Source organism: Colossoma macropomum, unplaced genomic scaffold (genome assembly GCF_904425465.1).
Source record: "Colossoma macropomum unplaced genomic scaffold, Colossoma_macropomum, whole genome shotgun sequence".
Lineage (NCBI taxonomy): Eukaryota > Metazoa > Chordata > Actinopteri > Characiformes > Serrasalmidae > Colossoma > Colossoma macropomum.
In genome coordinates, this window is record NW_023494801.1 from 30994502 (window position 1) to 31020055 (window position 25554).

The 25554-nt window shown below is 39.2% G+C and overlaps 1 protein-coding gene across 1 annotated transcript in view; it reads right to left on the reverse strand.

Moving 5' to 3' along the window:
* abca3b (ATP-binding cassette, sub-family A (ABC1), member 3b) overlaps positions 1–25554 on the reverse strand; it is a 45966-nt gene that overhangs the window by 4371 nt on the left and 16041 nt on the right. Inside the window, exons 8-27 of the mRNA XM_036590579.1 lie at positions 24148–24268; positions 21626–21799; positions 21036–21217; positions 15782–15928; positions 15433–15562; positions 15056–15210; positions 14104–14259; positions 11752–11962; positions 11503–11653; positions 8176–8274; positions 6980–7178; positions 6283–6592; positions 5725–5998; positions 5096–5300; positions 4597–4816; positions 4190–4348; positions 3540–3700; positions 2920–3054; positions 1886–2080; positions 693–880 (exon numbers count right to left, since the gene is read on the reverse strand). Of these exons, the coding sequence (XP_036446472.1) occupies positions 693–880; positions 1886–2080; positions 2920–3054; positions 3540–3700; positions 4190–4348; positions 4597–4816; positions 5096–5300; positions 5725–5998; positions 6283–6592; positions 6980–7178; positions 8176–8274; positions 11503–11653; positions 11752–11962; positions 14104–14259; positions 15056–15210; positions 15433–15562; positions 15782–15928; positions 21036–21217; positions 21626–21799; positions 24148–24268 (3572 nt within the window). The remainder of the gene's footprint in view (positions 1–692; positions 881–1885; positions 2081–2919; positions 3055–3539; positions 3701–4189; positions 4349–4596; positions 4817–5095; positions 5301–5724; positions 5999–6282; positions 6593–6979; positions 7179–8175; positions 8275–11502; positions 11654–11751; positions 11963–14103; positions 14260–15055; positions 15211–15432; positions 15563–15781; positions 15929–21035; positions 21218–21625; positions 21800–24147; positions 24269–25554) is intronic.

Sequence of the window (25554 nt, forward strand, 5' to 3'; positions counted from 1 at the left end):
GGATTAACCACTAACATAACTTGGAACTCACGGTGGAAACACTCAATCACCTTTTAATTACCAATGGGTTGGACCAATTTTGCGAGGAAAAAAAAAAAAAAAAATCACTCTAGGCCTTCCAGAAGTCCAAGATATGTCACTGACAGCAAGTATATGTAGAAGCCTGACCAATGCATTTCAGTCAGAAACAGAAAAGAGGCAGCGGCTCTATGCCAGGGCTCTTTACTGATGAAGTCACTGTACAATTGCTACAAGGCAAACATATGTTAATGTTTCAAATAAAACAGGCAATATATTTTACAAGCTTCAAATGTCTGCGTTTAATCTAGAATGGTGAAAAAATGTACATGTGAATCACTGTTCTTAGCACTACCTAGAATGTCATAGCATAAGTATTATCATTTAACATTTTTTCCTCATTCTGACATTTATGCCCTGAACTAAAGGCCTAGCTCTAATGGTCATGGTTCGCCAATGGTTTGTAGTCTGTGGTTGCTAATCCATGTTTCATGTCCTAAATATTCTCACATAATCTTTGTCTTTTAAATTTACACTCATTCTCAGCTATTCTACATCACACTTGTACACTTGTACAGCCGATACAATGAGATCATGCATTGTTCATTCCTCATGTCTACTGTCATCCTTTTTGCCGTCATCCCGTTTCTCTCCAAAGTTCTTTGTAGCCGTACCTGTAACTGCGGACCAATTTGTCTGCATGGGGTTCCAAAAGCAGTGAGCGTAGTACATTCTCCACGCAGGCTGACACATACTTCTCCGGGATTCCCCGGAGTCTGGCATACATGCTCAGAGTCTCTCGCCCAGTCATGTGATCCAAAACCGCATCAAACTGTGGGCAGTACCCAATCCGCTGCTGCACCTGCAGGACAAACATGAGCGACAGGGTTACGATGCTAACATAATAATTCATCAGTGTTCTGCAGTGTATGTCCTGCATAAAGTTAAGGGCTAAAGGGATAATAATGAAAGAGACTTAATACCAGTGTTACAAGATACACTATTAAACGGTTAAGTAAATAAAATCATTCAGAGTGGTTTGATATTAAATTAAACAGTACAGTCACAAATAATTAAATCATGCATTTTGTTGTCACTTTCAACGCCAAGTGCCAGAGTACCTGCGTCAAACTGAATTACCTTGCTGTGGTACCAAGCTGTAAATTGTAGGTGGAGCTAGTAATGTTTCCGACCACTGAATAGTTAAAACGGAATAGGCACACAATTCCTAAAAGGTGTCACTGGAGTCAGACGACCACCATAAAAAAAAAAAAAAATAACAAAAAACGCTAGCTTTTAGCTATCCAGATTCACTGTCTGTGACTCTCCATAAAACCCAATGCAAAGTAAAAGGTAATTCAGGACCTGAAGCACTACTCTATTGTTGCTATTATTATTTGTGTGTACTGTTAATAATAAATTCACATGAAAAATCATGTGAACACACAAGCTAAGAGAACTCTGGCTACTTTCATGGTTCTGTAATGCATCAGGAAACAAATACAGGGACCTGGCAAATATAAGGGCAGTTCTGAGTTCAGATTTGTAACGGTACCGATGCTGTACGCACAAAACCGCACAGCCGAAAGTTTGAGAAAATAAAGAACACTGCTGGAGGAAAAGAACACTGTTGGAGGAAAACGGAGGACATTCCTAAAAAAATTTATACACAAAGAAGAAAGAGTAATTAATAAACTGTCTTTTTCTTAAGTTGCCAAATGATTCAGAAAGTGTATTTTACAGTGAGTACAGTGGTGATGCAAACTGTGCACAGCTTGTCACTGTTATAGTTTTTTTTAATTTTTTTACAAAAAGCTTAAAACAAGAATGATGCCATAATTAGCACACTATTTCTGCAAAATCTGACCTTCTTTACGTCCCGGAGGATGCTGTAGCCATCAATGAAGGCATCCCCTGCAGTCACAGTCTCATCGCCAGTCAGCATTTTAAAAGTGGTTGTCTTCCCAGCTCCATTAAATCCAAGCAGGCCAAAACATTCACCCTTCCCCACAGCCAGAGACAAGCGATCCACTGCCCGCAGAGACTGACTCCCTGGGTAAACCTATTCATTATGTAATATACCTTTCTTTAAAATGCAAACATACAGATTTAATAACTGGAAAGATGCAGAGAAAAGCAGATAATTCAAATTCACATTTGTAGGGTGTTAAAGGATAATTTCACCCACAAACAGAAAGATGATACGAATATTAGATAGTAGGGGGCAGTGAGCATCATGCAACCAAATTCTTTCTAACTATTCTCATTTCCCTGTCATTCTGTATTAGCATTTTTAGCTATTCCTCATTTGTGGACTGAAATATGCAAACCAGGGGCATCGCTAGGCCAGTTTTAGGGGGGCCTTTGCCCCACCTAAATATTATTCATCCCTCCCAAATTAATGTACATAATTAGTTCAAATTATCAACAGTATTTTGCATTAATTCTGCATTATTCACCTATGCCATTATGTCTCCAAATTTCCAATATACTGTTATAGCAATTCACAACCTGGGGGAGGCACTGCTGCTGCTCTGATCCACAGCTGCCTTAGCAGTGCTTTCAGAGATTTTCTAACAACAAAAGGAGACGGAAATCCTCTGCTGTTTAGACTTGGGGAAAAGTGTAACACCATATAAGACCTCTTAAACTGTAAGCCAATCATATCAGACCTGATGGCGGGTCTATGGCACCAATCACTCTTCGAAGTAATGTCAGTCAGCAACCACTGAAGTTGTGACAGGATTTTATCTAGAAACGTACTAAAATAAAGGTTTGGTCTAACTCAAAATATATAGTATAAAGTCTGCATCAGTGAGTATAGTTACAGAGTGAAGATATCTACCTACTATATGGATTTCTGCAAACAGTCAACACAAACACAAAAGAACATTGCACTACCTTGGTAAGCTCTTGAAGAATGAGGGGGCTCCCCACCATGGACTCTACTACAGGCTGGCACTCTAAAACTCGCTTTCTCTCTTCAGCCACGTCCCGGTCTTCAGGCTGAAGAGCTTCCTCCCCAGCCAGCAGGTCCTGACACATGCATACAAAGAACTTCAGCTTTCCTTTTATTCTATATATTCACTTACAAATTCTGCTTAAAGGGGAATTCCATAGATTAAATCAGAGTGTTTTGATTTGAAATGGTTCATTGCAGAGAAACTTACAGTGGTGGTGATAGGTATATATATATATATATATATATATATATATATATATATATATATATATATATATATAATACACACACACACATACGGTGGTGGTGATAAGTATATATATATATATATATATATATATATATATATATATATATACACACACACACACATATATGCACTATTTACTATCCAAAATCACCAGCGAACCTACACATGTCTTCTGAGTTTTAGATGTAATGTTAAATAAAATAGTAATTCCCCTTTAAGACATGCTCATATCATAATATGTCAGACATTTATAACACATTATACATGGTTGACTATATCCCTGCTCCTTTGTTCTCTCTGCACTCTTACCTTCCTGCGTCTCCTGCAGAGATGAAGTAGCGTCCGGACCCACTGCAGCTCAATGGCAAAGAGGAGGGCAAGGAAGACCACACCCTGCAGGGACATGGCCACTAGAAAGCGCCCCACACCAGGCTCATCCATGGAGAAGTAGTTCAGCTGGTAAGTGATGTCTATAGGAAGCCACAATACATTGTCTGCTTAGTGCTAATGCAAAGGCTATAAATATTCAATAATGTCATCCCTCGTTCCACTGTGCTTAGCTCTCGATTAAAAATGGTTTCCATTAAGAATCTACATTTACAACAGTATTATGTTCAAGTCTGACTTTTACATACAAAAATGCTAATACAGCTAACAATGAATGAAGTTCTGTGGTTCCCATTTAGCATGATCACATTTGCATAATACTACAAATTACATACAGTATTAGCAAAATAAGTATTATTTAGTGAGGCATTGTTTTAATCTCTGTCTAGAAAAGCAACATTGAAGGTTTCTTCTCCAGCGGTGTGTTCCATCATCCCGTTACACCCACTTGAACTCAAGAAGGACTAGTAGGATCAGGTGGTTGTGGAAATTTACCAAAACATGCAAAACGAGGGCACTCCAAGATCAGAGTTGAGAACCAGTGCTCTGGAGTTGTACAGAGTAATACTCACTGAAAAAGTGGCAGATTTCTTTAGTGAGGGGGCTGGGGGTGCAGAAGGTTATGGTCTCATAGTTCTGGTAAAACTGACTGAAGGACATGCCAAGGCAGTAGTTGGGGAAGAGCAGAAAAACTTTATCCAGCAGGTGTGAGATCTCCTGCAGTTGCAGCTCTAAAAACAGCAAGAGAGAGTAGATAAGAAAACAGATCAATGTGTTATGCAAATCGGCATATGCCATAACAAAAATCTGAACTAAGGATCTCTCACATACAATGCTAGTGTAAATAGCAACACATGAAAGCCAGTGGGGTATCTGTCATGTATGGCGTATTGGCAACAATATCAGTTTGAGTGAAACTATTCTTTAATCAGTTCCCAGGGTCCTCTCTGGGTGTGCAAATTGGCATCTGGCCTCTTACCAGGGATGGTCATGATGGTGACGGCGAGAAAGGAGGCTGTGCCACTGATGATATTGAAGATGGTGAGGCGAGTGTAGGCGGTGGCAGCACTTGAAAACAGAAAGCTGAGTAGGTACATGAGGGGGATCACGGCCCAACCATACAGCAGCAGCAAAAGCAACACATCCACCAAGTGATTCTCTTCTACAAAGGCCTTCACAGCAAACACCCGGAACACAACCTGAGTGAGGCAAAGACAGAGACACGATAAACAAGATTGTGAGTGCAAGAAATGGTCAAAGCTTTATTCAGTATTAGATAAAAGCTATAGTCTGTAGTATTGTCACAAATCTATTTTTTTTTTTTAAACATTATTCATGTGAATGTCTACTGGAGTACTACAAACTCCAGCATCCCCCTAAATCCAGATGTGGAACTTTTCATCCTAATATCACAGCAACAGTGCTTCAGCATGTGTGTGTGAAAATATATATATATCAGAAGATCAGGTTGCACTGACCAGCATGAGCAAACAAGGCAGCAGGAAGTTGACCAGATCCCAGAGCAGGGCAGAAAACCAGAAGTTGGAGAGGTAGACGCCGCTAACTTGCTGCACATGCTTGGACTTCACAGAACGCTCACTCACCAGGAGCAGAGCAAAGGTACTGGCCAGAGATGCCATACCATACATCAAGTTTATGGCTATGGCAAAACCAGTCTGGCCCCTGGAAAGAGCATAGGAATAAAGGAGCAAAATAACACAAAAGGAAAACAAATTAGCAGGGTCAGCTGGGTGGAAGTGGAAGAACTGGTTTGCATTGAATGAAGAAAGGATTACTAACTCACCCACTTCTGAACCTGGGTTACTAAAGGCTGTACCACATGCACTTTGTTCACAAGATTAATATCAACTATTTCAAATAAAAACTAACCCAGTTCTAGCACAGTTTTTTTTTTTAAAGGAATCTTCTACACAGTTACAAAGTGCAATATTACAGGCAAAATCAAATGTTAAATTGAATGAAACCTAAGACTTCACCTCTCGTCTGCATGAACCTAAATGGTGATTACTTGCTTTTATTTAAAACTAGAAATCTTAAATTCTAGCACTGTTCCCCACTCATCTCCTTTTCTGCAGCAGAGACTCACTCTGACAGCTGGCTTTGGGCTGCCTCGGACATGTTGCGGGGCAGGGGTTTGTTTCCTGTCTGGATGGATGCGTTGGGTCCAGCCAACAGCCTGTAGAGTGCATTGTCCACCAGCATGAGGGCTGTGGCTGGGGTGTGATAGCCCTGGTTGTTGAAGTAGCCTGTTATTTCTGCAAACCTACTGGTTCGACCTCTGAAAGCTGCGCCAACTACGCAGTGCTCATTGAAGGCTCCTCCCTCCCTCATGGCATTGTACAGCACATATTCTGAGAAATCTGGCAAATACAAGAACATTTGTTGATGTCAGGGTGAAGTTCACTCATTCCTAAAACTCCGGAGCTATTATGAAAGCAGCTATAGATTAAAACGTTATTCGAGAGAGAGAGAGAGAGAGAGAGAGAGAGAGAGAGAGAGAGAGAGAGACCATTACAGTTGAGTAGCTGTAATTTGACTGATCTTGAAGATCAGCTTCTGCTTCAATAGTGTTTGTAATACTTCAAATCATAGGTACAGCTGCAGGTAATACCATATCCTCTGATCAGTTAGATTTTCCTCTTACCTGTTAGATTTGTTGTGGGTGTGGCACTTTGCGCAGGGAGCTGCGCGGTGTAGGACTCAGCAAGGGCCGCAGCTAGCGGTCCCGCTCTGGCATCCAGGGCCACAGGCACTGTGGTGGGTCCATAGCGGCTGAGAGCCAAGCGGAGCTGGGGTGTGTTGTGATGTCCAGGCAAGGTACGAGCCACCACAAGGGCCACCACAGTGAAGATGAGTGGCACTAAAAACTGTGCAACCATCACCTTCCAGTTCCGCCAGCTGTACAATGCTCTCTTCAGGAACATGGCATAGAACTGCTGCATATATAGCTTAGCCTAGAGAGGTAGAGCATAGTGAAAAAATGAGATTAAATAGAGAGAGAGAGAGAGAGAGAGAGAGAGAGAGACACAGACAAGAGAATGAGAAAGAGAGAGAGAGAGAGAGAGAGAGAGAGAGAGAGAGAGAGAGAGAGAGAGAGAAGGAGAGAGAGAGAGAGAGAGAGAGAGAGAGAGAAAGAGAGAGAGCATTCATTGTACTATTGAAATAATTATAAACTTTGTTTAAGAGATATTTATTGCACCACTGCACCATCAGGATGATCTTTGCACTGTAATGATTACATACTAGAGCTACAAACACCATTTGTGTTCAGTTTCCTGTATTGCCAGTATCCTAATTTTCCATGCTCCTGAATACATAATCTATCTGCTACATAGACTAACCCCTGTGTTGAGTTTGATATTGGAGCAGTCCTCTGAGATTAGCGTGCCACTGTCGGTGAAGTCCGTCACATCAGTCAGGCCGCTAGTGCTGCTAGTATCATCGACTGTCCAGTCATGTGACCTACGCTCATGCTGGTACTGAAGGGCTGGAAGTTGGATAGCCTGAATATCCAGACTGGAGTCCACCAGCTTCCCCACCCTGAACAAGCAAATACACATATACACACAGAAGCTGTATGTAAGGGTTCAAACAATAATTCTCCCCTTTTCCCTACTAATGTCATATAAAAGTCATAGCCCTTATTCTCGATGTGAGGCAGTCTAAATACAGGAAGCTCATTCTTGGTCTTTTTTGGCCCTGTTCGATACAGATTGACGTAGCATATGGACTGGAATCAACAAACAGGCGATATATAAAGCCCTTGTCTTTTAACAGAATGTACTTTATGCTTTGTGAGATTCTGAAAAAATGGAGCGTTGCCTGGCCTGTGCATCTGGGGCTATAACTCTGAAAATGTTTTTAATTAGCCCTGATCATAACAATTAACGCCACACATTCCACCTAGCTTGTGTGTACATCCATCACAAAATCCATGATTTCATTCACGATCTCACGATTTCATTCACTGACCTCATTTTTTTTTACAGTGTAGATAGGAGACGTGTAGAAGAGATGGTTGATGTGGAGAGAGAGGAAATGTGAAGTGGTCCTTAATAATGGCATTAATGAGGAAACATCTCTGTTTTCCATTACCAGCAGTGTTTTCACCTGTGTTTTGTCTTAATTCTTTACAAGAAACATCAATGATTAATGCTGAATTCCTGCAAGATTTGTTAATGTCTAGATGCTCACAACATATAAAAAAAGGTTTTAAAAATTTTGGGGAGGAGATCCCAAAACATTTCTACAGTGCACTGGGCTGAGCCTCAGATTTTTACATACCCAGCCAAACCCTGCTGATATTGACTGAGTGCAGACAGCACATTTACTGTAGTGCTGTGCCATTCAACTACAGAGACTATTAGTGCCATGTCTGCTAAAGGAACTCAGCCAAACATCTTAAACACTTAGGACTTACTTTTACCAGCTTTTGCCAGTAAATCTTCATTGGCACAGCAAGAAACAACATTTAACTCAGCATTTGAATCTTTCCCTTTTTATGGAGAATATTACTTATTTGTGCTTATCCAAGTACCTGAGAAAAACTTCCTCCATGGTGGTAACAGAAGCTCCATAACTTGCGATGCCTAACTCCTCTCTGTTCATCTCCAGTTCAGCGAAAAGGAGCTCAAACCTGCACAAGTTCAACAGAACATTACATGATGCTGCTAAATCCACCTGTAAGCAAAATACAAAACTTAATTCTGGAAGCAACATTTTATAGCATTTTATAAAATGTACTATTAAAGGACTAAAAAAACAACTAAGAAAAAACTACAAATCATGTGACAAGTCATGATGTCTAGACAGTTGAAGTGCCTAGATGACATATCTCTTCAACATTTGTCTAACATACAGTCAAATAGGCCATTAAGCAAGTTATTCATTTTTCAGGAGTTATTTCTGAGGAAAGATATAAGATTATCTACTTTCATTAGGGAAAGTTAAAGGAAAAAACTGAAATTAAAGACTAAAAAATTATCCCTGCAGATTCCTTTGGAAAACTAAAAGCAAGCCTCTCAAAAATAATGAAAGCTGTAATAAATGCAAAGGGTGGACACACTAAATACTGAACAATCTGAAATTATATTTAGTTGTTGAGACTTCTGTGTAATTTTCTGTTAAATGTTTTCTACTTAATTAAATGAATAAAGGGTGGACTCTGACTTTTGCACAGTCCTATTTCACCTAAGCATACCTTCAAAATTGCAGCTATAGCTCAATTTAAATACTGGCTGTTGTGAGGGAAGGAGTGATTTTGGAAAAGGGGTGTATTGATGTTGGTGTGGGAGAGAAACAGAGACAGTGAGGATTGGTGTGTGTCTGAGGAGGGGACGAGCATTGCTTCAAGGTCCTTTGTAATAGACAAATCAATGGGGACATTTACACCCTCTAGCCCTAAGACAGCTTTCGAAAATCAAAGTTAACCAAGAGGGGTAGCACTTTGAGACAGTGTGGTTCATCCTTTCTTGACGTTCGTCTGGACTCCTGACAGATTAAAGATGTTTGTCTTCATGGCTTTAGCTGACTTACTGTTATTAAAGCTATTTGTTAGAAGCAGTAGTATTGATATACATGCTAATTTGAGGCCTCAGAAGAAGGAAGATTTTCAAACCCCAAGAAAGAGTTTTACACACTTAGATTCTTGCAATTAGATGATTGTATATGTACAGAAAACAAAAAACAATCCAACAGCAAATGTATTTTTATGTTAAACACTTAAGTACTACTAAAACAGTCAGCCTGCTAGAAGTTGTGCAATATATCTACAACAGCATTTACAGAAATTGTCAGCTTTACTGTACAACTAACACATAAAGTACTTATCAGAAGCAGCCATCGACCATCATCTCCACTGCAATCTAATTTTGCATTTCAGTTACTGATTACTAACATAACAAAGACTGAAAAAAGCAAAAATGAGCCTGACAAAGTTAACAAGTGGACTGTCTCAGTGTCTGTCCTTGTTTAAAGACCTGTAGCATTCAGCTATTCTACTGTGTGTCACTTTCCGTATTTTAGCAAAGGTGAATGGGCTGTGACTAGTTACACTTCAAGTGTTACTTTGGACAATAACAAGGCCAAACATTTGTCAATGCTAGGAAACGTAGCTTTAAAGAATACAACAACATATGTTTAGATATGCTTTGACAAATGTGTTATAAAATTTGTGTGTAAATCACTGAGATAGAAAGAAAAAGAGATGGCAGTCTTTAAACATTATCCAGACTCACTCCATTAGTTAGGATGATTTGCGATTGTTCCATTTGTTATCAGCCACAAAGCTGATAAAGGGGGAGCAGAGGCTGTTGAAAGGTAATCAAAATTCCACATTTCTTTTAATTATTCCTATGCTGTAATTGAAGAGGTTTCATTACTATGCCTTACAGAATTATTGGTATCATTGGTAAAGAAGAAAAAAGGCTATCAAGCAAATGCCGAAAACAAGGGAAATCTCATCTTTCAATGATGTTAATTTATTTACAGAAAAAATCATATTAAATATATAAGAACCCTAGAGATGCTTACAAAGAAAACCTAATTGACATTCCTAATCATATTTTACCTCTGCTCAGCACATAATCTTTAAGAGCTCATCTATGACTTCCTGTTTTACTAAGATACAGGGCTGTATGATATGAGCACAAAATGCAATGTCTGGTAAAGTTGGTGGATATTGTGATGACAATATGATTAATGATAAATTAGGATTATGATTAAATTATGTGTCTGACTGGATGTGCAACAAGTACAGACTCTGATTTGCAGCGTGATGAATTATTTAATATTCAATTAAATATTTTTCAGTATTCAATACAATATGACACCATGGTGTCTTGATTTGATATTTTTCAATACAGCAAAAATTAGTGTCTTAGGTTGTGTATTATATTAATATGTTATGGTTTCTATTTCAGTTTATTAGAGCATTTAACATTATAAAATACAATTTTTGAAACAAAATCAGTTTATTAGAGCATTTAACATTATGATTTTTGAAGAAAAAAAAAGAGTCACAGTGACTCTACCTAATGCTTTAGCCACAAGCTAATATGTGAGCCAAGTTAAGTTAACATACTACACAGCTAACATGATATTATGTGACAACACAATAAAAACAATACAATACATAGTGATCATGCTCATTTAAGCTGAGGGGGGCACATGCCCTATCCAGGTCCTATAACCACAGGTGCTGGCTGTATACTGGGTTCATCAAGTTTCCAAAATTATGAAAAAATTATTCATCACCTCTATGCCAACAGACTACCTAAGAGGCTTGACAGAGCACAAATAAGCGCCTGGAATCTGATAAGACAAAAGTAGAGCATTTTGTGTATCAAACATCAGAGCTGGATTTGGTGTAAAAAGGTAGTGTAGAAGGTAGCGCAGAAAAAAGCAGCCCCCCACTGTAAAGTACGGTGGTGGAACCGAGACGAAGTTCGTTTGTGAGGCTGTTTTAATTCCAATGATACATGACATTGCTTCTTGCATACAAGGTATAATAGATTCCAGCAGTATAACACAAAGTTGTGTGTGTGTGCATATGATTAAAAGATTTTATACATTAAAACATTAACTGTAATAGTTTACAACATCACTGTAAAAGGGATCTGATTGTCAAATTCTAGCAGCAGCAGTGTTCTTAGAAGCTTTCCTGTATACCAGTTTTAACCAACCAAGGACCCAGTAATAAAATTACACCAGTTCTCGGTACCCAACCCTAGGTTTGAGATATTTAAAAGCCCTGCTTGCTCATATTGTCTCTTCAAAAGCGAAACAAGTTTTATAACTAAAATCGATACATACACTGCAATAGCTGAAACTGTTTGCTTTTCTCACACCTGGGGTGTTGTCTTACCGACTGGTGCTCTCTTTAGGCAGGATATAGGAGAGTTCAGCTCCGGCACTGCTCTCCAGTGTGGCGTTGGGGACATACATTTGGACCAGACGGGTGATCTCTGATACATTACACAATGCATCTTTTACTATCACCATGTGGTAGCCAGCACCTGATGCACACAGGTAAACAAATCAGTGACTAAAATTTTATCCATTAAATGCAAATTTATTCTCAAAATGTTTTTTCCACACAGACAGTTTTTCCTACCATATTTGTTTTTGAGGAAGAGTGACGAGCCACAGCACTGAAGCTCCCCTCCAGCCATGATAGCAATGCGGTCACCCAGCAGGTCGGCCTCATCCATGAAATGAGTGGTAAGCAGGATAGTGCGGCCCCGCTTCTCGCCCTGCAGAAGGTCCCACGTGGCTCGTCTGGCTGATGGGTCCATTCCTGAGGTGGGCTCGTCCAACATTACAACCTACAAAATCAAATAATAAAAATATACCCATGAACAGATGAAAAAAAAAAATACACAGTGTCTGCTTCAGGCGAGGCTGAATCATTCTTAAAGATTTCATTTCTTTTATTGAATATGTTTCAAAAACAGCAGTAAGCAGACTGAACGTGTCAAAGCCATTTTATATAATTTTGTCCGCTCCAGTTGCCTCAATCTTGCATTCCTAAAACTTCCCAGCAGTCTACCCACAAATAAAGCTGTACCCACAAGTAAAGCTGTACTTTCTTTGCATGAATGAATAATTAAGCAAATCAAGATGGTTGGAACTGAAAACTCTGAATCCAGAGAGTTCAAATAAGTCTCAAAATGGCCACTCCACCGTTTACCTTAGAGGAGAATTTCACCCATTTTTCAAAACAAAAAAAAAGCTCAGAATAATTTCATAATTGTGATGTAAACAAGGTCATTCAGCATGTTTTGATGTCAAATGCTCTATTCTAGAGAAACTTTACTTTTCCATCACAAGTATAGCCACTTTGTTTACCATTCGAAACAACCAGTGAACCTACATGTTTCCTTTGAGTTTTATATATTTAATGTTGACAATGGTAAAATACTGGTAAGTCTAAAAAATGTGTTTATATAATCCTGATACTCAAGATGCATGAAGTAACCAGAAGTAAACAGGGTTAGAGAGTCTCTAAGCTGGCTGAGCGTTTCACTCAATGATAGGTGGGGTTTGGAAGAAGGGGCGGGTTAAACCCGATATTCTAGGTTCAAAGTGGGCAATACACATTATACTTTAAGTATAAAGATTTTGGAAGCATCTTTTACAGGGAGAGGAAACAAGTATGCAAGTAAGCCTTGCCTAATGGGGTTGTGGGGGGGTTGGCTGAGGGCTGAGAAAGTCGTTCAGAAAATTCATGTCCAACGCCTGTGCTGAAAGCACATCCGAAGCTTCATCCGCTATAAAATCTGCATCTCTAGACAAGATGCTTTCCTCACAGGGCACTGTGGCGCTTACAGTGTGGCTTCGCTCCATCTACCAGGCCCACTAGCCCTGTAGCGATGTAGCGATGGCTACAATGCTGACAAAATATTTTGTGGTGCCATCACGCTGGGTTGTAAGAAATTCCGATTTTTTAAAGTGAAGAAATGTTTATGTTGGGCTGTATTAAGTTGTACAAGGACTTTTATGTTAAAACATGGGTAGAGTGGTGGGTTTTTCGGAGTAGAGCAGAGTGCTGCATTTTGAACCGTAACCTCAAGTCATCTAAGTTTCTCCCAAGAACCCCAAACATATTTTGCAGGTCGACTTTATTGACGGCCTACATTTAGCCAGAAAAAAACAAACAAACAAACAAATAACCAAAAAAATTAATAACCAAATCCCAAAATTAAAAATGTAATACCTACCCAAACCTATATCCGAATAGTTGGATATTCGGGACCAGCCCAATATATATTAAACATATCTTTGTATGTTTTTATCCATATTTATAAGAACAAAGTCCAGGGAAATGATGAGTGTGTGTGTGTGTATATATATATATATATATATATATATATATATATATATATATATATATATATATAAATATATATATACACACATATATACACACACACACACATACATACATATACACACTGGAAGCATATATAAGTGCAAGTAAATAACAAAAAAAGAAGTGTCTGAATACCTGTTTTCCCTCACTGTTAATCGCACGGAACAAGAAAATGTGCTTAACATGAACAAAGAAGGTTAACAAGGTAAAAAGGTCAGTTTTGATTTCAGGTTGACCATGTGAACCATGTTAACCATGTTTTTATGAATAAAGTGAGTCAAATTCAGACATTCCACATTTCATTACCTTTTCCATACACTGTATCATCTGTGATTATGCACTGTGGGGGCACTGGGATCCTCCACCATTCCAAAGCCTGGCTATCATAAGCATGTTAATTATTTTAGATGATGTTATGGTAAAAGAGATTTATAAATAGATCAATAGGATTTTGAACTACAAAAATATGTATCCATCCAGAAGTCTCATAACTTGCAAGGTGGTTGACACTATGATAACGATTATCAGCACTCACTTGACACATGACACATAATTCTCATTGGGGCTCTGTGCATGCTATCATCAATGGCTGACCTTTGAGTCTCCAATGAGAGCAATTCCAATAGACAGCTTTCGCTTCATTCCACCAGAAAGTGTCTTTGACCGTGCATTCCTCTTGTTCTCCAGATTCAAGATGCGGATCATGCGATCCACCTCATCTGGAATGTTCTCACGGGGGAAGCCCTTCAGCTGGAGAGACAAAAGAAGCAAGACAAAATGGAAAAAAAAAAAGACCAGAAAAAAGAGAGTGAACATTAAGCGTTTCACAGAAATATACATCATTAGCTTTATTATTACTTTTTTCAATCCCAAGAGCTGCATGACACCAAGGTCAGGAAGCGAGCTAAAAAAAAAATCATCATGGACCGCACAAAACAACAGAACTATGTTTCAGAAATGGTACTGCTCCAGAAAAACCAGAACCATGCAACACCTGAGCAGTTATTTTTTCACCCTTCTCGATAAGCCAAATATAAATACGAAGAACTGACCTTCACCATAACACTGTGTTGTCTGTGGACTTGTTTTGTACTTATTGTATGCTTGTACTTTCGGAACTCTGCATATTTGTATGTTAACACTTTTGCTTGTTTACATATTATATGTTCTTGTGCTGACCTGCCAAGTTAAGTTCCTGTGTATTACGCACATGAGGTGACAAAAGTTATTCTGATTTGGATTCTGATTGCAGCATTCACATTCTGTTCAATCATAGACCACCAGTATCGAATGCACTACAAAAACTCTGTAACAGCTGCTAATATGGTAATAGGATGTTAAGTTTTACTTTATTGAGCCATTCTGCAACAGACATTTGTCACTTTGCTGCCTAACAATACCCTGCTTGAGAGTAGCACAGTCTCACCAGCAGAGCAGTGTCACCTGGAGCAATAGATGTTAAGCCTTGCCCAAGGGCACAATGACAGGCTGGTCATATCCTCATGCCTACAACTTTCCAAGGAGCTAGCAATAGGATTGGGGCTACCTGAGTGTAGAACAGCAGGTGTTCTCGGACAGTGAGGTTGTCGAAAAGCACATCATGCTGAGGGCACAGACCCAGGCTGCGGCGAATCAGCGCCATATCTTGGCAGATATCATAGCCATTAATGTATGCTCGCCCACTGCTGGGAGGAAACAAGCCTGGTAGAAAAAAAAAGAAATAAGGATGGGAATAGAGGCAGGGGAGAAAAGGGAGGGAAATCAGACTGTTGCTGTGGGACAGTGACAATTTCACAGCATTCATTCAAAATGTTTACTTTAATCAGAAGGTGATCCTCTGAGACGTAGTTTAGTTTTTTTTTTTTGCCTGGGTAAAGTGTGCCTGTCAGTGGTTACTGGAGTTAATAAATTTGAACATCTCACCAGTCAGCATGGACAGTGTGGTGGTCTTCCCAGCTCCATTGTGTCCCAGCAGCACAGTAATCTGACCTTCAAACATGTTCACAGTGAGATCTTTCACTGCCTCTTTGGTCTTATTGCCCACTCTGAAAAGCTGCAGGGGAAAAAAACACAAATCTAGTTACTTTGCCTCAATTAGACTGATGCAAATAGCAAGAGAGCAAGAAAAGATTATATAAAATTGGATAAAAACCAAGCTTACTGAAATGGCTCATGTACTGGTCAGGCTGATCTTATTCAATGAATGTACAGTCATCTGCTCTCTAAATAAAACTAAAAGATGGACATGACACACAGTTGTGTCCCACGATACCTTGGCCAAGTGTTTGATCTTGACTCCTGAGACCAGTCCAGCTGGCTCCTCTTCAAAGAATTCACCTTTAAGCGCTTTCTCAGCATCCTCTTCTTCCTCCTTCTCTTTTACCAGGGCAACTCTAGGGCTGCTGCACCAGTAGGAGGGCTGCGAAAGGCATAGCCAGGGAATGCATTACACACCACGGAAAATCAGTGTTTTCATAAAGTTTGTATACTACAGTATGGTTTTTATGTGGTATGTGTATTTTTTTGGACAAAACAAAATTTTTTATTTACTTTTTAAAAAAAATACAATAAATTCCGATGACTAGTTCGGAAATTCAGTCATTGACATAACAGCGTGTGGGAGAGGCAAGCTTGAAGAAGCAGCGTCTTGCTCAAACCTTCTAGCTTCTAGTCACGGTAGGCTTTAATTGCTGAATTACTCGGTCTTTAAAGAAACAGAAAGTTCAATCTTTCTTCAAGCTATAACAATCAAAAGCTAATGGGCTTTGGGCCTTCTAATAAAATTGACAGTTCTAAATATTTCAAACGCTGAGACAAAGTAATTTAAAGTGTTCTGATGTGAAATGGTGCATTAGGGAGAAATGCACAGGTTCAGATTTCCTTTACAGTGGAGGTCATGGGAATCAGAGATCTGGATGTCTGCAATGTGAATATGGCCATTTTATTTACTATCTAAAAGGACCAGTGAATCTATGTGTGTCTTCTAAGTGTCTATATGTAATGATTATAGTAAAATAGTGGTAGACCTAAAAATAAGTTTTCTTTGGGTACTATTTTGTCTTACAATGCCATGAATACAAAGTACACTCCAGAAATCCTGGCACTCAAGGAAGCAAAAACATTAATCAAATACAGGTAATAACTCCAATGATTCTATTTTTCCACAAATGTTTGGAGAAATTGGTAACTACTCATACAATAAAAAATAATTCATGCAAAAGTGTTGTTGTATCTTTGGAATAGTTAATTCTGTCAAAAAATTATGTGGCAAAATTATTGGCATCTTTGAAGAATACCATGAATAAAACCAAGAGATGTTTCTTGATATTGCTTTTAGTGTCTATTAACTCTGTTGCTGTCTACGACCATTTCCCATTTCACTGTGGTATAAATATGAGGCAACACACAGGTAAAATACTTTTGACATATCCCCATACTGCCCCATGCACAGTGACAAGGATGCTAAAATAGGCAAAGAAAAGCCCAAAGTTCACATTTTCACAACCGCAAAGTTAAGCTGCATCACCGGGTTTCACCGTTTCAAAATCAACAGACGCCATCTCCATGTCCAGGAGCTTTTTGGATGAGTTCCACAAAAGAAGCCCTTCCTGAGACCAAGACAAAAATCCCAGCATCTGAACTGCCAAACAACATTGGAATTACAACTGGAATCATGTGTTGTGGTCAGAGACAAAAATTGAGCTTTCTGGCCATGCAAACCTTTGTCATGTCTGGCAAAAAAAAGGGAAAGAGTACAAAGAACAGTACCGCATACCGACGGTAGAATATGGTGGTGGCTCTTTTGCTGCCAGTGGTCCAGGGGCTCTTGTTAAGGTCAGTGGCATAAAGAATGAATGTCGCCTCTGCCAGAAGGCTGCATCTGGGCCATGCTTGGGTCTTCCAACAAGACAATGAATCAAGCGCATGTCAAAATTGACAAATATATGATTGCAGCAGCACAAAATCAAGGTTTTGACTTCAGTTCTTATCACCACCGCTGTGAACAATTCAGACATGGAAAGTTTCCTAGAATGGCACATTTCACATTAAACCACTCTGAATGACTTTTGTTTTATATATTACCATTTAATTATGAAGGAAATGTGAAAAGTCAGTGAAATTAGCCTTTAATTAATGCTATTCATAGGCATTTATATAGAAATATATGCAAATTAATCTTTGGCCCAGTATGGCCTAGTGTGAATTCTTCTAACAAATTGACTACTCCAAATGACACTACTCCAGCCCCACACGCATAAGATAACAATACTTATTCATGACAGCACTGGTAGTGTCGAAGGGTCCATATACTAGCAAGATCCTTACAATGCCATTACAAACAAAGCTCTAATTTTTCTGTAGAATCCTATGTGCCTCTGAACATTGAGTTAGGTATGCTGTCCTTGAGGTAGAGTTAACTTATAAGGAACATTACATACTATGCAGTAGCAAAGCATCATAAGCATAAATAATAATTAGCCAAAGGGAAAACTGATATTTTTTACACTCACAAAGTTGTAGGCTTTTCGACTTAAATATATGTAAAAATTTCACTTGTGCCTTCTTAATATAATTTTAAAATGCAATAGTACTGTTAATGGAAAATGTGTTCTGGGTAAACTCTTAGTAACAGAGATTCTCTGAAATGTTGGCCAACCTGTTAAGCAATTGTTGCTCCTCAGCTGTTTAATTAAAAGATAAAATGTTGACTCAAAATGTTCAAAATAAAGCTCAGGGCACATAGGCGTACTGCAGGAGCATGTGTTGTCACTCAACTCTGACAAAATGGAGGTCCTTCTTGATACACATGCTGCTACAAACAAACTTTGAGTTACTGCTAAATCTTAATAGGTTAGCAGTGGCGTCAGGTACATCTGTGAAAAACCTTGGCATCACACCCGACGTGTCCTTCAATGCACATATAAGCAAAATTACTAAGATGGCTTTCCTTGTTTGAAACATTGCCAAGTTAGGTGGAGGGCCACTGACATCTCAGGGACCCTCATGTCTCTGCTATCTCCTGGTTCTTCCATTTTAGTTAGGCTGTAATAGCAAGGTCTGCCGAAATCACTGCCAGCACTATATTAACACTATATATTTTGTGTCCAGTCATCAATAGACAAAACTGTCTATACTATTCTTTGCCGAGCTGAACAACTACCTGTCCTGTCTGGTGTGATGCTGTCGCAAGATTTGTCCTGATTGGGTGTTCTTTGCCAAGCTGAAAAAGTGCCCATCCTGTCTGGTTTGATGCTGTTGCTTTATCGGCCTTGACTGGGTGCCCCTGCACACCAGTCATCTGAACCAGTTCAACTTCCTGCATGTTCAGTCAATTTACTGCTGTCCAAAAAGCCTCACCTACATGCCCCACTCACCCTCCTAATTATACTGGTGCCTGCACACTCACACTAGAAATATTTAATCATAGAGATTGTTTCACCTCCCTTACAATACAGTTATTCACATATTCATAAAATATACAATCATGATAGGCTTCTGATGGTTGTCAATGATTTTCATGAATTTAACTCTCATTTTCACTGTGATACACTTCTAGTAACAGTCATTGGTTTTCATAGATCTATTTGCCATTTGTTACACTGATTGGCCTCTAACAGCAGTCAGTGACAGTAACAGTGACTGTAACAGTAACAAACTTTGCTACTAGTCAGTAACAGTGACTAGTTTAGATTGAGCTATTTCTAATTTGTTATTCTGATAGGCCTCCAACAGTAGTCAGTGGTAGTCACCAGTTAATCTAGATTTATGTAAGTACTTCTGTCTAATTGCTCTTGTGTTATTATTTTGCCATCCAGTGTCAACCATAAGAGTATTGGTTCACCTTTTGAGTCTTGGTTCCTTTTAAGGTTTTCATCCTATTGAGCTTAAGGAGTTTTTCCTTGCCACTATCACCACTGGCTTGCTCATGTGGGCTTGACCTGTATTTTTCTGTAAAGTTGCTTTGTTACAACGCTAATTGTAAAAAGTGCTGTATAAATAAACTTTAACTTGATTCAAGGACAGGCTGGTTTCTTTTTCTGATTTTTTTAATATATTCAAGATTTTACATTAGTTGTAAGAAGTTGTTTTGCTATTCAGTTTTGACAACATTAGAATGGGATCCACTTTTAAGTTGCTTCCTCTCAAGATTTTTTGCCTTTGTTCTTAGGGAGTTTTTCCTTGCTACTGTTTCACTTGGCTTGTTCATTTGGGGCTTGGACCCCAGTGCTCTGTAAGACCTCTTTGTGACAATGGCCACTATAAAGGCTCTTTAAATAAATCTTAACATGACACTGAACAGGGGATTTCTGGAGATATAGTGACCAGTCTAACAGTGCTGTTCTGGGATCAGGAATTTGCTTTATATACTAATCAGAGCATTTATAAGTCAACTGAGGCTGATACTAATTCAGACATTGCAATCTACAATGCAAAAATACCCCTTAGTTAATTCCAGTTAAATAGCTTCCATGTGTCTGTGTGTACGGCAAAACAAGAATGAAGAGAAAACAGTGGCCTGAATACCTGTAACGGTCCAATCAAAATCCTCTTTCACTCTTGCTTTTCTGACCCTGTCCATATAAATACACCTGAATCCGGTACAAATCAGCATATACACCTAGACAAAAAGCAACTACAATCTGCCACATGATCCATGCAATTTCTCCAAAGCATGCTGAGGTCATGCCCAGATTCTGGACTGAGGATTTAGAAAAAAAGAGAACTCAAAAAAACATCAGAAGGTGCGACAAGAAGGCCTATTGTCCTCCTAAACCATACACCCTAGCAGCTTCTCCATCTTGGACGTGTCATTTCTCATAAGTTTTTCTCAAAGCAGTCTTGCTCTGATGCACTGAATACCCCTTACAATAGTCTTGCACAAAACTGTAGGGCTATTGTGTCCCCCCACTCCACCCAGTGCTAGAGCCTACCAGTAAATGGAAGATATTATATCTAGACTTCCTGTCATCATGTGTCCAGACTCAAGAAAGATAAGCACAGTTTTCCCACTGAGACATGCATTTCCAGTCATCCAGGTTTCAGCTAAGCAGCAAGGCAGGATTAATCAAGTTTGGGTTAGAAGGGCAATTACACTACAGATGGCACAATATCACTTTTTCATTGAAATCTTGAGAATCTGGCAATACCTACTGGGCTATTTTTTTAATTGAGTCACTTCCTTTAAATGAGTATTTCAAAATAGTCTGTTATGCTGAAACTACTCACTCTTTTAACCCACCACAGGAAGAAATACACAGTTAACAACAAGACATCACACAGTGTGAGTGTGTTTTATTTCAGGATATATTTGTTACAGGATTAGAGCAGATTCATTCTTTTTTTCCCCCTGCAGTATTCCAATGCAGCATTTTCTTCTGATATCCATTGGTATTAATATGACAACTTTAAATTAGACTGTGCTGTCATTACATAAAAACTGTGTGCTGTAATATTTCCTATGAGGCACCTTTTTTGCATGTGAAGTTGCATGTTTGCATTCGATCTGAAATGTGTGAGCCACCTACCAGCACGAAAAAGTACCATGGCAGCGGCACTCCATATTCTCCAGGGAAAACAGCCTCCACATACCAGGCCACCATGCCATACAGCAGAGTGTCTAGGAGCAGCAGCCCAAAAACCTGGGCCAGTGAGAAGTCATCGTCCACCGTCACTGGTTCAAACAAGTTACTCCACTGGATCCCTGTGCCTGACAGGAAAGAACAGTATAGGAACACAAGAGGCAGCTTTTAAGTGATCTCTCAAAACAAGATCAGAGGAATACAAAGATTGGCCATTTAAAGAAAGGACCAAATTTACAAAATTTTCCCCCTTCTCTCAAATGTTGTCTATCAGCCAAGACATTTTTTGAAGTGTCTTAAGTGTGCCTCTTTAGCACTGCCCTAGAGCTATGAGGTTCAAAATCTTTGAGACACTGACTTCTATTATATTAACCTAATCGCTACACTACAAAACTGAAGCTTACTTTGGACATTGAGTACACTGAGAAAAAGGGGAAAACTGTGTATATATGAACGATTCCTTTACTGGAAATGCTGTATTTCGAGATCAGCATTAAAAGGGTTACAAAGGAAAAGAGAGAGGTACACTGACTGACCTTTGCCTTCAAACATGCCAATGAGCTGCGCTCCCATAGCCATGGCCACGTTGGAGATGAGGCAAGCAGACACCTTCTGGGCGTGGGACAGCAGGTCATAGCGGGGCCACAAAAAAAGGTATGGCAGGTAACTAAAAAAGTAGATGAAGCCACCTGCAGCTGCTGCAACATTAGCTAACATAGAGAGAGAAACAAATAAGGGAGCAAAATTATAAACACCACTGACCCCTGTGTCTCTACAATAATAATAATGTTTTAAAAGTGTTTGATAATCAAGTAATAACACAGCCTACTGATTCAGAGGTTCATTTTCTTATCAAACAAAGAACAATACGCCTACTTGCGCACACACCAAATGAGAGGTGAGCATGGTGAGAGGTTGCGTAGTGCATGAGATAGCAGGTGCATGTGGTGTGAACAAGTCACTTGAAACTCTCTATTATAAACCACCACACCCTGCAAGAGCTGTGTGCAAGCCTTCTCTGTGCTGCTAGAACATGCAAGGGGAAGGACAAAAATTTTCTGAAAACTTTCTGATACTTGAAAATGTGCCATTCTGAGCTGGATCAGGGAGCACAGAGAGAGCAGCTACATATAGATTAAGTGCCATTTGCAGGCCCCTTTCAGGAGAAAGACAGAAGGGAGGGCTTCACCCCTCCACATGTGGTAGGAAAAGAATGTGCACTCTGCTAAGAAAGAGCGAGAAAGAAAGCCACTGTCCTGTTTCATATCATATGACCTGCTTCCTGAGTGAGCAGCTTGTCAAAGCTTTTATTTCTGTTTCATACATAACAGCAAATAAGGAAAACAAATTTACCACAGCACTCAAATGAGGCTAAAATGAACTTAAAATAAATAAACTGCACACAGATGAGAAGTGACCTCTTTTTGGTTCTGTTTACAAAAATGTCTCATGCACACTTCCACTAACACAGATAATAATGAATAAAAAATTGAAAACGATGACATTAAAGCTACATTGGTCTCCATAGATATCTTTGTCCTGCCCTTGTCACAGCAGCTTTTCTCACGTGCCAAATATCCAGGAAGCCACTGGTAACCTGATATAACCACTATAAATTATTCATTGCCTAAGAGACATGTTAGCTCACCTGTTGGAGGCAGTGGTAGGGGGGAGGGGAGAGGACAAAGAGAGCCATCAACACTACTGGTGTAAAGTAAAACATCTGTTCCTACTACAGCCTAAAGATTCTATTGTTGTGGTCAAACAAACAAGGGCCTCACCCAAGCAGGTCTCCACATAAAGAACTTGATCTACCCTCATTTGCTTTGGTGAAAGCTGGAGGACAAGTCCAAAGGTCCTTTAAAAGATCACCTGTGGAGGTCAGCAAGCGCAAGTGGCAATCAAGGCACAGCTACGAGGCCTTTTTTGTGTTTTTTGCCCAGTGTTCCACACTGTGTGTATTACAAGGACTCTGGTTACATTTCTGTGAAATGGTGAACCACCCTCACAAGGAAATAGTGGCCATTTTAATCTAGCTTGCTTTGTCTCAGTGAATGGGGAGGAATAAAAGACTATTATAGAGGGTGAAAGCTTGATGCAAGAAAGTTGCAGAGAACAGTATGTCACCAATTATTCTTTTGTCCTTTTATTTCCATAGTAACAAATTCAGGGACTGTTTAACTGTTCTCTTGCAACATCCATCATAACATTTCACTAGTTTATAATGTACACACTCACACAGAACACTAACTATAAGAACAACACAAAACATATAATCATCAGCAACATCTTACTTGCCATACTGAACTTTACTTGAAGAGAATTCAAACTGTCTGCATGTGTTTTTGTGTGTGAGAGCAAAAGACTCATGTGCACAATCAATAAGAGAAAACTTCTTTCAGATTTTCCATTAAAGTTGACATCTAATTTTCACATTGGTAATTTATTAACTAGTGTCTCTGATCTACTCCTGCTCTTATGGGAAGACCAGCCATTACCACCATCAAACACTGAAACACCTCCTCTTTGTCAGAAGAGGCAAAATAACGCATGATTGAGTCTCTTCCAGTATTTTCACTCGCACTGCTCACTACACTGAAGCCTAGGTTCCAGCACACATTCAGTTAAACCTGTCCGTCTATCGTCTTCGAATTGTTTCCAACTGTCTACTTCTTGTTGCTTAATTATATGTCTTTGTTCGAGCTGACTGTAAGCTTGCTTGGCCTCACAGCCTTTAAGTTCTTCCCAATCAATACTCATAGCTTGCTAACTCAATTAACTGGAAATCTATGAAATAATATTGGCCTTATTCACTCATGTTCTCGATACATCTAAAAACAAATAAAACGCATCTAAGCATGCCTGACGAACTGGAAACTGAGAAACAGCAAAGTACAGCTGTATTGATGAAACAAGGTTTTCTCAAGGCATCTGGCAATAAACTTGACCCTACTGTGTTCTTACATCTTGAATATTCAGAATACGGGACACAGTTCATACACATACCTTACTGAAAAGGGCAACCAGTTGTTTAACTAGAAGGAGATGAGAGAAATACCTCGGGAGAAGAAGGAGCTGATCATAAAGCTGAAGCTGATGGTAGCTACAGCAAAGACCAGCAGGAAGACAAATACTAGAGTGGGGTCACTGTAGGTCAGCACTGCTCCATTTGGACTCACCTGTAAAACCCATAACAAAATGACAAATCATGAACAGTTGTTTTAGAACAACAACTCTTCTTTTAGAGGGTCTTGATACTTCTGGTTTTATGTTTTTTTTACTTCTCTAATATTTCTCTAACAATTAAACTTTTGATAGGTTTTGATATTTCACCCATGAGATGGACTAACTATGTTACATTAAGGAAAACACTAAGGAAAAAGCTAAGGACCTGTCCCAAAAGTCCTGACTCAAAGCCCACATTTGGTAACATCAACAACACATGGACATAGAGGGCAAGAGCATAAATTAGGGATAGAATTGTGGATCACACAGGCTATACCCAGTCTGTATGCAGTATTTGTTTGGTTGCATGGTATTATTTGCTTATATTCAGTGTCTCAGCATGGAATACACGCATAAAGCATGACAAACTGCATTAATAAACAATAGTATTTTAGCTCACAGCTGAATTTCCTCTTCTCTGCTATGTAGGTCATTAAGCTCCTAGCCTGTATGTCAAGAAATGGTAGAAGACGCCACCGACGAGTTTCATTGATGAGCGCACGTAGAGGGCCCTCGTGAGTACCCCTCTAAATGCCAAAACGAGAAATAGGACACCCTACAGCAGGGGTCTCAAACTCAAATACCTTGGGGGCTACTAGGCAGCGCTCCAAGGTGAGCAGGTATAAAAAAAAAAAATACAAGGGAAAAGTCCCATATTTTCTACAAGTATGTATTCTAACCTAACATTGTTAAATAACATATGACCTAAAGTGTCCTACATTTTTTCCCCCCAAGTACAAATTTTTTACTACTTAATATGTACACTGATTTAAGCATATCTTAGTCAATGTTTATTAGCAATTCTTCTGTTAGTACACACCAAAGGCTACAAGTAGTACTACTATCAAAAATATATAATATTGTGGTATAAATACATAAAATCCACAAAGGCAGATTTAACTATCTATTGGTCTACAGTAGAATTATGGCCAAGTTAGTTATTTTTTATTTAGTAAATTATGGCCATGCCCCTCAACGTGCAACATTCATCCTGTGTCAGGTTTTCTTTCATGTAGAGCTCAGTTTTTGCTTTTAACAACATAAGCCTAATGTAACGTTTTAACCACAGAAAAATGAAAAAAAAAAATGCATTTGTCAGGGCCAGATTTAAGGATAAATTGTAAATATGTGAAGGGCCATATGAAGCTGTTCTTCCCCTGCCCCCTGCACGTGTGCAAATGGGACAGCGCTAAATTTTGCCATTTTCTGTTGGAAAATGAAAACCGAGCACGACACCAGA